The sequence below is a fragment of the Thunnus albacares genome, chromosome 13 (genome assembly GCF_914725855.1).
Source record: "Thunnus albacares chromosome 13, fThuAlb1.1, whole genome shotgun sequence".
Lineage (NCBI taxonomy): Eukaryota > Metazoa > Chordata > Actinopteri > Scombriformes > Scombridae > Thunnus > Thunnus albacares.
In genome coordinates this window covers 17,785,662-17,798,186 of record NC_058118.1, presented here as the reverse complement: position 1 = coordinate 17,798,186, position 12,525 = coordinate 17,785,662, and the positions used below count along the sequence as shown (strand labels likewise).

The window sequence follows — 12,525 nt, the reverse complement described above, 5'->3', positions numbered from 1 at the left end:
GCTCTTGCCAATTATTTTTACAGGGGACATGTAAAGTTTTTCTGTGGTGATTTTTAATTGTCCTCCAGCAGCTCTTCTGTTGTCAATACGAAATGAGGGTTTGCAGGTCAGCAGTCTTGGCAGTCTTACCAGCCAGTATGGGTTTATAGCAACCATGGCAGCGTGGAGCGTCCTCTCTGGAGCAGCACTTCCCACACATGATGCGGTCCTCCTTGGTGCTGAAGGGCTCCTTGGCCAGAGGCTTGTAACACTTGGTACAACGGAAACACTCCTCATGCCAGTATCGGCCCTTATGACTGAGCTCCTAATACAGGAAGGAACAGAAATGAGGTAAGTGGAGGAGAAAATGAAGGGGCGACACTCAAAGCTGAACAGACCTGATAAGAAATATGTGCGAAAAACTCAACTGCCAGCCAATCTCTCGCACCTTTGTTTCCACAGAGATGGGTCGATGGCACTCGGCACAGTTGTTGGCACAGAACTTGGTGTGGCAGCGGACGCACACCGGCTTGCCCTCGCTGCGGATGAACCTCTTCCCCCCAAGGTCCTCCCGACAGTAGAAACAGTGCGAGCTCTCTGCCATCGTCACTCCAAGGGAGACACACGCCTGCAGCAAATAGAGGAAGAGGAGAAGGAAGGTAAAATCCTGCTCATCATAAAGTCATCATGTAGAAATCATGTTAAAAATGATGCTGATTTTAGAGCTGCAACTAACAACTACTTTCTTAGTTCTTTGGTCCATAAAAAGTCCCAAAAGTATTCACCTTACATTGATATCAAACAGAAAAGCCTCACATTTAATAAGCTGGAACAAGCAGATGTTTGACATTTGCTACTGATAATCACCACATAGGGGCGCTGTAGGTATATAGATGCTTTTCTTCAATAGCTGAGGCACTGAATACTGTCAGTGACGTTGTTTCTGTAAAAGCACAGCAACCAAGTTTGCGTGATTGTTTCGGTTTATCTTAATCATCTTATCAAAGTAATCGGCAACTACTTTTCTGTAATTTACTTGTTTATTACTTGACTAATCACGACAGCAGCTGCAACTGATTTTTCAGTTTGTTCTGGGTTGCTTTGAGCTTTGTGTGCTGCTTGAACTGCTCATTAAAAAAAAAAAGAGGCAAGATCATAGAAGAAATTAGAATCTGAACAATAAAAGTTCGGTCATTCTGTCACTTCACAGCTGCGTGTGTGTTGTTTGTACCACTAATCAGTTGCTCTCTGTGACAGTAAGTGAACTGAATGTCACATCTTTCTCACAACAAAGTATTCCAGTTAGAGAAGACTACCTAAAACTACCACACCTGAAATGAGCACTCTGATATTTACAGCTATGGCTGATAAGATGCTTTTTATTACTCGCTTTGATGTGTTGACATTGACATATTTGTTCAAGCATAGCAACCAGGTGTACATATCTGTGTTTCTATGTGTCCACCTGTGTTTGCATTTGTTGCACACATAGCCTGTCTGAGTGCTTATGTGCTAGTTCCTCATTCATCTTATCTCTACCTGATTCAATGGCCAAGAGCACAAGTTTAAATCATTTGATTTGATGATGAAATTTATAATGTCTTAAAGTTTTTGAGTCAGCCGTTCTGCCATTTGTAATAGAGACACCTGCCAAAGATTACCTGTTTTAAAGGGCATTTCTGTAGTTAAGTCACCAAACCACTTTACATGTCAAATTCCAAGTGTTTAATTATGATTGCAAGCCTGTGCCTTTTATTCTCTGTTCAACCTGTATTACCGGAAGCTGTTTTCTGAGCTGTACTAATCGCAAGATGACCTTGTTTTCTGTTTGTGCAGGAGACTTTTTACTTTACTTTTGGATGCATGTGGACATAAAATCAGGGCAGTTTTAAGCATACCTGTTTTTAAAATATCTAGGTATATTTCAGTGAAAATCACCAATAAAAATAAATAATGAAACTAATAAAAATTGAGCCTTTAGTTGAGTATTTTTCATTTTATCCTTCTTTATAAATTTATACTTCTTCCCCTCTACATTTCAGAGGGAAATGTACTTTTCAACTCCACTACATTTATTTATTTTACAGTTACTAGTTGCTTTGCAGATTGAAAATATCATTCAAAACATTGGCTAAGCTTAAGGAATATGTTGCTTTGTTATAAATTAAACTACTCAACAGTATATAAAGTGAGCTCCACCTCGACCATGTACAACATTAAAATGATACTTACACGTGAATGTATCAATATTGAAGTTTCAATTATATAATATATAATAATAAAACACTCACAGGGGCCATTTTTCTGCATAACCAACACTTTTACTTTTGATATTTGAAAGTAAGAGTAATTTTTGCTCATAAAACTTCTGTACTTAAGATTTTGAATGCAGGACTTTTACTTGTAATGGAGTATTTTTACACTGTGGTATTGTCCACTACCCAACTCATTACTGTCCACCTTCGAGGTAAATGAAGTCCCATAACCGGATAGGACAGTGTCCAAATATTCAATTATGGCAATGTCTAACTGAGTTCTCATAAGACTTGAGTGCAATAATCACTCTGCCTAAAATACAACATGTATAAAATTCCTAAAGATAGAACCAAAATCACCACGTTCATCACCATAACTTCCATTACAGCCTGGAGATTACAGGGTCAGGATTTCAGATGCTCAATAACACACAACACGATATAAAAAATCACAGCTACACAAACACACAGAAATGTAGAGGAAGAGATGGCTAAAGTCTGCTCGCTTGGTTATTTCCCACATCAAGTTCACGCTGGCTGACCGCGAGGAATTCTCCCAAGCAGAGCTGTGTGTGTGTGTGTGTCTGAGGGGGTGTGTGTGTGTGTTCGCACAGTGAGGTGAACACATGAAGGAATGCCTGGTATGACTAATGTGGTGAGATCTGGAACGTCGACAACTCTTTGACAGAACCTCGACACACACATACACACACTTCTTCTTCCATGGACCACTCCCTAGGAAACCACCCAAACCACAAACTATAGCATTTGCCTCCTGGTTTGAGCAGCATGTCAGCACAGATACATGAGGAAGTTCTGGTTTTGGCTCAAGACCGACGTTACCACGAGTTTTGGCTGCATTCACAAACGTTTAAATCCTCCCTTTTTCTTGTGACTTTCCTTAAGCTCTTCACCAGAAGTCAGAGATGGGTCAGGAATTAGTTTTTATAGGCAAGGACAGACATATACGGGTTTATTAATGCTGATGACCATTCTAGTGCTTTTGGACGGGACACGAGGGGAAAATATGGTGAAATCATGATTGTCTTTGTCAGCCACATGTAAAGTTGTACACTGTCTGTCAGGTGCTGTGACATGATACCTTTCTGCCAAGGACTTGTACTTCACTTCTTGTAAAATCGCACCATTTTAAAAATCTAGAAATCAAAAAGGTTTTAGGTTAAAGATAGGTTTGGTTTTGGTGAGAATGGTGGGCCATCATATTTGTCCCAGTAGTCTCCCTTTTTTTGGTCTCTGACAGCTAATATGTATTTGTATTCTTTTTTTCAGTATTTTTCATTTTAAAAGTGCTGAAAACATATCGTAAAGATTGGGTTATAACAAGATTAAGAGTCTACAGCAATGCTAGCTGCTCTGTGAGGCTCTACAGCAGTGCCTTTAGCAAAATGCTAATGTCAGCATGCCATAGTTGAAAGGTCAAGGGATCACCAAAGTTATTACAATTCGTCCTGAGGGGAACATGAATGTGTGCATCAAATTTCATGGCCAATTCATCCAATAGTTGTTGAGAAATTTCAGTCTGGACCATAGCAGTGGACCAACAGACCGATATTACCATCCCTAGAGCATGGTTTTGCAAGGCTAAAATACCATTCGCAGCCCAGACATTCAGTAGTTTAACTGGTGGTTAAACTCTATGAGCTGAGGTGTATTCTGACGAGATGACCTTATGTCTGTAAAGTGCTCTGAATTGTTTCCTCTGGCAGCAAAAACTGTTCTGCTGATTTAGGAAAAAAATATATTCGTACAAAATTAAAACAATACTTAAATTTGAGCACAGGTAGGAGGGAATTAAAACTGTTAAACCAAACTTCAGTTCTTCTCAGCATGAAAAAGCCTCTTAAACAGAATGTAGCCTGTGATGTGTAACCTGTCCAACCCCATGTGGTCAAGCTTAAGTGAGTTTTACACATTTTAGCTTGTTACCCAGAGACAGAGCACCGTTTGACAGAGGTATGTGGCTGAAGGTTAAAGGTGCTACTGTTAAGTTGATTAAATAGCTTCTTTTGTGGTCTTGTCTCCTTAACAGACAAAAAAAACTCCAAACCGAGGCGGACATCATGTGGAGTGTACATACATCTTCCTGTCTGTAAACTGCTAATTCATTATTTATTAATGGAAAAACCAGCAGCTGATTTGTGTGTTGACTGGGTGAGGTTACTCATCCATCTTCACTGGAAAGCAGCAAGCCCGGCCAGTCAAAGGCATCACTGGTCTGGTATTTTTACCTGTTGCCCTCTAGATCTCTCTCTGGCTCTTTTACTTCCTGCCTCTCCCTAAACTTATAAGAATACACAGCAACTGATAGAGAGACAGCACATACAGGCCACAGCTGCATGAAGTGCTGTGCAGGTTTAAGGCTGCAGAGCTGGCAATAATAATGTTTGGCTATCTGCATCGTGAAAATGTTATCTGATGGGAGCCAACAAAGGCTGACTGGAAGCGAGCCAGTAACCACACAGGTCAGAGGAAAATAAATCAGGTTTTCTCTGACATCAGAGTGTTGCTGCATGTCTCTGCAACGATTTTCTGTAATAAATAATCTCACTTGCTGTGTCATGGCAAGACAGCACGTATACATCATTTCTCGTATCCAAACTGCCAATACAAAACCTTTTGTTTGATCGTTATGGAAACAGTTGAATGTGAAATTGGAAAGCAACGCTGCAGCCAAGGACAACGATGTGGGTGCGTGGACTTGTATTAATCGTATTGTGGGGAAATAAATCTGTTCATGCAGTCGTATTATGGGGGAATGTCTTCCATTTAGGGACAAACAAATGATCTCCACAGTGTTTTGGGGTAAAGTTTGGTGTTGGGCATGAAGTGGTTACAGTTAAAGGATTAGGCTGGTGTTCTATATTTTCTTATTGTCAAGAAATCAACACAAACTAAAGGAAATGGTGATTTTTTACATTTTTTTTTTTTTGGGACTATTCAGTCACAGATTGACAGAGGAATTTTATGTGGGATTCAAAAATGAACTACAGTGCCAATAAAAAAGTATTCACCTCAAGTTTCAACTCAAGTTTTCATCTTTTATTCTCAACATTGAATCAAAGTAGATTTAATGTGACTGTTTATCATCATAATGTGTCACTAGAATTGCAATGATTAGTCGATCGCCAAGAAGTAATTGGCAAACGTTTTGAAAGTCGATTAATCATTTTGATTCATTTTTTTTAAGAAATACCTTCTTAAATTCTCTGGTTCCAGCTTCTCAAATGTGAATATTTTCTGGCGTCCTTTGTCTTCTTTGATAATAAACTGAATCTCCTCAGGTTGTGGACTATTTGTCGGGACAAAACAAGACATCTTAGGCTGCATCTTGAGCTTTTGGACAAATTGACCAAACAGTTCATTGGTATTATTCACTATTTTCTGACATTTTACTGAACAAACAATTAATTGAGAATGACAGATTAATCAATAATGAAACATTAGTTGCAGCTCCACATGTCACCCAGTGCAACAGTGAGACTCATTGATGTGTTTTAAAACAGTGGAGGTCTAACAGAGGAATAATCTATCAGGATTTGTCTGCAGAGACAATACTTGTTAATATTATCAGTTTACTGTTGGTTTTGGACTTTTCATGGCATTTTTTGGCAATGATAAAATTATAGATATCACTTGCCTTATTTTTTCAGGGTTAATGTAAATCTCCGGGGAATGAATGTAAGTAAATGAAATATCCTTCTAAGTATGCAGCTACTCAAAAGATTGTCTGGTTGATTTAGTTTTTAATTCTTCTGAATCTCTTCTTGCTGTTTTCTCTATTGCTGTTGCTCTCTATGTGATCATCCTTTCACACCTTCGGCAAAGTTTCAGCCACCTGATTGTAAAAAAAGCACAGCTTCTATGTCATTTCTCAACCAAGAGATCTGTGGAGTAAAAAATAGAGCACAGAGAGGTGACATCATGTCACATGGACGAGGAGAAACTGACACGCATGTTTAAAACTATGAAGGACGAGAAGGAGAGCAGCAAAATAAAGAGAGAGAAACAGAGAGAGAGAGAAGAGATCAACCGTGCCAAACATGACCAGACAATCTCAAATGGTGTGTGTTTTAGTTTGTCTGCATGTACCCACCGTGTGTGTGTGTGTGTGTGTGTGTGTGTGTGTGTGTGTGTGTGTGTGTGTGTGTGTGTGTTGGCATGAGCTTATCGCTGAAGAATGTAGTGGAAAACCGAGAAACAGGAAGTCTCCATCAGAACGGTGAAGTTGGCACAGCCCAGCCAAACACACACACACACACACACAAGTGAATTCTTTAATGATTTGGCTGTGACTCTGTTTACATTAACATCTCATTAATGCCTACAGATTTACGTTAGCATAAACCAAAGCTGAATTTACGTTAGATTTCATGTGGGCTGCAGGTGTGAGCTCTGTTTTCTATCCAAACTCTTCGAAGACTTTTTAATCAGTGACTTGGTGTGGAAGCTGGTAGAAAATGTCTCTTAATGGGATTTCCTGATGGTTTAAAAATAGATTAGAGTTGAAACTCAGTGCAAAACATTCATGTTCATTTTGATCCTGAGCTGTAAATGTATCTTCAACTCTCTTTCTTCTCTTTATCTACAGTCCCTCCTATTGTAATTGGTACATTTAGAATTTGTCATAGATAAGGAATAATGGCTTTCACAAAGATTCACATCCTCAGTGTAAAACTTGTGTTGACAAAAGGTCACTGATTGTTTAAAATGTCAAGGTGAGTCATGAACAACAGGAAATAAATGACCTTTAAATTGCAACAGTCTGAAGGTTTGTGTGCATAACTGATGAATGGACTTTATATGATTGTGATTACAAATCCTGCATCCTTTAAGCAGTAATACTTCAAGTGAATCTGCACCAGAAACTTTAGCAGTATACTTGTATAACATTATTGGGCTGTTTATTATGTTAATTATATGTTATTTTATTCTCATTAATAACTGGCTAAACTAACAATTATTTTCATTATCGATTAATCTGTCGGTCATTTTCTTGATTGTTTGTTCAGTAAAATGTCAGAAAATAGTGAGTAATACCATCACAGTTTTCCAGAGCCCAAGGTAACGTCTTCAGTTTGCTTGTTTAGTCTGACCAAGAGTCAGAAGCCTGAAGAGATTTTAATTTCCGATCATAGAAGACTAAGAAAAACAGCGAAGATTGAGGTTTTTAGAAGCTGGGACCAGAGAATTTAGGGAATTTTTGCTTGGAAAAATTACAAATATTCAACTGTCAACAGTAAATGTCACATTTCTTAATCTTTCAGGAAGAAACAGTAAGAGCTTTTCACTTGACTCAGAATTCTTCACCGATGATCAACTATCTCACAGGAAGAAATCCATCATAGAACAGGCAGAGACATATCGATGTCTGCATCAGGAAAAGACTACAATGTATTGCATCACTAGGACCTGTGAGTAAGAAGCTGCTCTCATAAGCAGCCTGCAATTGTCACAAACTAGTTGCTAGTTGGTTTTATTTACTGTGCATTTATATACATCTACCATAGATTGAAAATAGTAAGTTTACAACTACTCTGGGATGTGTGAAATAATCTGAGAAATGGAGGAAATCACTAAAAAGATGCACAGAACATCACAGACTCTTGATATAAATAATGGCAGTGCTTTTACTGCAATTAGTTCACAGTTTTAACTTGCAGTCACAAAATAACTCAACAGAAAACTGCAATACTTGAACCTGCATTAATCGATTTTGAGATAGAAACACCTCATAAAGTTATGTCAAACGTCATGTGAGGTCATGTTTCTGGCCACCCGATGAATATAAGTCCAATGCTTTACTATGTTTATCAGCTAGCTGCTAACTTTGTCTTCTTTTTGGTACTGATGAGGTAGTGCACAGTAGGTTTATCAGAGGAGTTTTTTTGCTAAGAAAACAGAAAACAAAGCAGCTGCTGAAGCAAAAGATGCTGATGATAGCAGTGAGACTGACTCAAAATCATAACAAAGAGCTGGAAGACTCTGTAGAGATGAGGAGGGGGGAAGTAGAGTCTGGTGATGATTCTCTGTGGGTTCGTCATGATGAGCATCACCTCGCATATCACATATCACAATCCTTTAATCCATTGTCAATATGAAAGTATTGTTCAGAGCAGCTTTAAAGATCACTGTATCCTTATAGTGGCCCAACTGCAACAATATGACATTGGGAGCATTCCCACCCCTGATTCCAGTCATACTATCACAAAAATAAATACACATCAGTATTTGAAACTGAGCAGGGAGTTCAGTTAAACATTTGTACTCCACAAAGTAAGATAATTGTTGTATTTGGCACCGGTGAGCCACATTCCAGAGAGTGGAATAAAGCCGATACAACGGATCGGAGTCGTGTAAAGCAAGGCCGAAGAAACGTAGCATGTCCCGCTACAACAGGACAGACATGATGGTTTTACCAGAAGCCGCTGGGTTTTCTGCACTTAACCCACCGCGCTTCGTCTGTCCTGTTCTCTCTCTCTCTCTCTCTCTCTCCATCTGAGTTACACACTCCTTCTTTGGTTCTCTCCTTTTCTCTCATTCCTCATTTCAGCAAGGGAGATGTTTTTCAGAACAGAGCAGCTGACAAAACTTGAAACCTTCAGCTGGAGCAGTGTATGACCAATTTCCATTTCCATGAATATCCATGACATTTTCCATATGAGTAAGTGACCCTCCCCGCATTGGCACCAGAACAGTTCAGTTGGAGGACTACTGAGGGCCCATAACTAATAGTGAAATTATCTTCTGTGACATTTAAGCCTTCAGCGTTGTCTGTCTGTCTGGCTTTTTTGCTTCCAAACTATTCTAATCTCCCCTCATAAATCTCTGCAAATCCCAGTTTCTAACCATTCTTCCAGATTCTTACCCCTAACATTGACCTCACCAAACCTTTACGTGAACTTAACCATTTCTAGACAAATGCCAAACAATTTCTGTATAAAATACTATACATAAAAAGAGGCAGGGAACCAAACATTAGATCATTTACTATCTGTTTAAGTGTTAAAGCACAAGGCTGAATAAATGCACAGATTGGTGACAAGTTAAAGGAAAAAACAGTGTCTTTGTAAGATGTATGGCCACCACGAGTCTCTAGAATAATTTCAGCGCTCCCTGGCAGAAATATAATATCTGTAGATTGTCTCTACTAGCTTCTTGAAAAGAGATTTCCTCATTTGGTATTTTCATCGCTCCAAAATCTCCCATAGGGGTTCAGCTGGGATGAGATCTGGTGACTGTGAAGACCATAACAGATACAGTATGATTCCCATCATTTTCATACTCTTTTCCCTATATGGAAGCATGTGTTTATGTTTCTCCACTCATTTATTATGATTTTTCCTTTAATTTTTCATCTGTGTGTTACATTTCACAAAGCTTAAAGGAATAATAAGACGTATGCATTTAGTTGCTTTCTTGCCAAGCGTTAGATGAGAGGATCAATACCTCTCTTAAATTTGTTAAATATGAAGCTACATAGATTATTAGCTTAGCTGCTGGCTACAAAAAAGTGATTAAACTGATCTCCCCAAATGTGAAATTATACCTAACCTAGTGTACCTATCTGTAAATTGTGGTACAAACATATGATTAGTCAGGCAGCTGCTTCCTCTTTTCTCAGAAACATTTGTGTGTGAGTGGGTGCTTATGCACCAAGAGTGCAGCTATTAAATTTCCTTCCTTTCACATAGCACAGCAACACTTTGTCAATTTCAGAGTCACCGATTGATGTCAGCACATCAAAAAACATCACAACAGGTTCTTAAGGCTGCAGGTGAAAGATTAGACGTTGCCAAGTTTGTTTCTCAGTGAAAATTTATTTGAACCTTGATGGTGTCAGAGCACATTAACTGGTGGACTCCATTGAAATCTCTATCGGGGGGGGACTCCACTAGTTTCCTGAAGGAGATCAATGAAAAGAAAAACAAATAACATGCCTATATTGCATTTACATTCTATCCTATTTAACTCGCAGCAGGCAAAACACAACAGGGAGTTACCAAGATGTGAAGTCAGACAAATATCATAAAGTTTTATGATCCTGTGATGTAATTTATGGCACTGAGCTCATGGTAATTTCTTTAACATGCAGGCACCAACTTTGAATAAAACTAAAAATTCCCTATAGCCTTCTGCTGTGTGTGTGTGTGTGTGTGTGTGTGTCAGGCAGAGAAAGGTCAGTCTTGGTTTATTTACCCTGTGTGTTTTGTACACGTGTGTTTGTGTGTGTGCTCTTCGAAATGACTGTAATACTGCAAGTAACTCCATTTGCCTGTTAGAAATCAGCAACATTCACTAAAAAATTTTATGATAAAGGGGAAATATTATGCTCTTTGTGACTTTCTTTTATTTATATACTCTTATGATGTCTGATATCTATTTTAAACATGGTAAAAGTTCCAAAACTTTAGGTTAACATATGTAGAAATGCTCCCTGCGAGTCAAAAGCCCAGGCTTCAACCTGCCCTGAACGCTTCATTTGCGATGTTTTTTTCTACTTTGCTGACGAGCTGACATGGTGCATGCCCATAAATGGCTGTTCATTCCGTAGCCATTGTTGCAAATGTTGTTGCTAAGGTTGTTCCATGGGTTGTTCACATCGTCCACTCTCATATTTCGGATCAGATTCAGGCTCGAACATTTACGGATGTATTTGAGAAGAAGACGTTGCGAGTAAAGAATGAGAAAAAGTAGTGAAATCCTACAACTATAGTTTGTTTCATGATTTGTTGATGTAGCCTCCGCAGCCAGCGACTGGCAGCTTCCAAGAGCTGGTCAATCAGAAGAGAGTGGGCTCATTGAGAGGGGGGGGGGGGGGGGGGAAGCTAAAATGGCCTGTTTCAGACAGAGGCAGACAGTATGAGTGAAATAGAGAAATCGAGAGTTTTTTAACTGTAGCATACAAAGATATTCCAGTAGAGCCCCAGATCGAAAATAATTCAGTGGAAATGTGCATGAAGATGACATTTTACTCTTAAGTTACCGTTGGGACATCTGTTAAGGTTTCACAATGTCCAACATGATGTTTCTTTCTGTAATCTTACCGGTAAATTTGCCCTTCCCCTTTCAGTCATTCAGTCTTGAGTCATTTAACAGGGAAATTCTCCTTTTTTTTTAATCAGTGTGTGAATAATCTGAATTTAAGGGTTGCAGTTACACAGTCAGTCATATGTGACCTGTTACACCCCAAAGTTATTTGTTAGTCATACATTTGGATCCTGAAATTCTTCGTTAATACTGGAAGCAGTATTAACGATAGCTGGTAGAGCACACACCGCATCACTTACATGGATACGAAAACACACACACACACACTCACAGGACAATGAAAAATAGCTGTACAGGAATTTTAATTGACCTCTGTGATGCATTTTTTTTTTTTAGCCTCAGCAGTTCCATCACTGAGTGAAAAAAAGGAGACTTCCTAACTGGAAACAGATTTCAGGAGCTGCTCGGGCTTCTTCCACAAGTCAGCATGTAACTGTAGCTTGCTCACACACACACACACACACACACTTACAGAGACGGACAGACAGCCAACGCCCCAGACAACTTTAAGTCTTGTTTCCTCTCTGCATATCACAATGCTGCTTTGCAAGTGAAGTCTGTATGAACTCACAAGATGTGTGTGTGAGAGGAGTAAAGTACATGCTACTGCACAGTTGTTTCATGGGCAAGTTACTGTGTAGGTGATCTGCTCTGAGCTGGCTTTACATGAAGATCAATAACTTTATATTGTCACATCTTTACAGTAAAAGGTAAAAGTGCAGCTCAGAGTTTGAAGACAAGTTCATTAAGCATCATATAACCTGCATGTCTGTACAAACAAACTATAAAACAGTTCAGCAGTAAATGATCAGTTTTATCTCAAAACAAGTCTTAAGAAATGAGGTTTGGTGAGACTTTACAGATATAAACAGCTTACCGGGTTCAGAGTGATGACTGCGGCGTTGGGTGCGCGGCTCCCTCCGAGCTGTTTGGAAGCAGGGAACTCCGCTTACTTTATAAATACTTATATCTGCAGCTGTGTCAGGCTGCCCGCAAAACAGCTGGCTGAGACCGGAAGTGTGGTGTATAACTTCAAAATAAAATCAAGTTCAAACAGAAGTGGAGGGAGTTTACCTTCAAAGTAAAAGTGAATATGAGAAGATATGTGAACACTCGCGACAGCAGCCTTGTCATACTAATTGTCCAAAAGAAGTATTCAGATGCTTTACTTAAGTAAAAGTAGAAATACAGCAATGTAAAAATACTCCCTTACAAGTAAAAG

At 39.0% G+C, this 12,525-nt stretch overlaps 1 protein-coding gene across 1 annotated transcript in view; it reads right to left on the bottom strand.

Annotated features, from left to right (window-relative positions):
* Positions 1–12,525, bottom strand: part of LOC122994836 (four and a half LIM domains protein 1-like) — a 16,668-nt gene extending 4,143 nt beyond the window's left edge. Inside the window, exons 1-3 of the mRNA XM_044369583.1 lie at positions 12,181–12,525; positions 428–607; positions 130–304 (exon numbers count right to left, since the gene is read on the bottom strand). Of these exons, the coding sequence (XP_044225518.1) occupies positions 130–304; positions 428–583 (331 nt within the window). The 5' untranslated portion in view covers positions 584–607; positions 12,181–12,525. The remainder of the gene's footprint in view (positions 1–129; positions 305–427; positions 608–12,180) is intronic.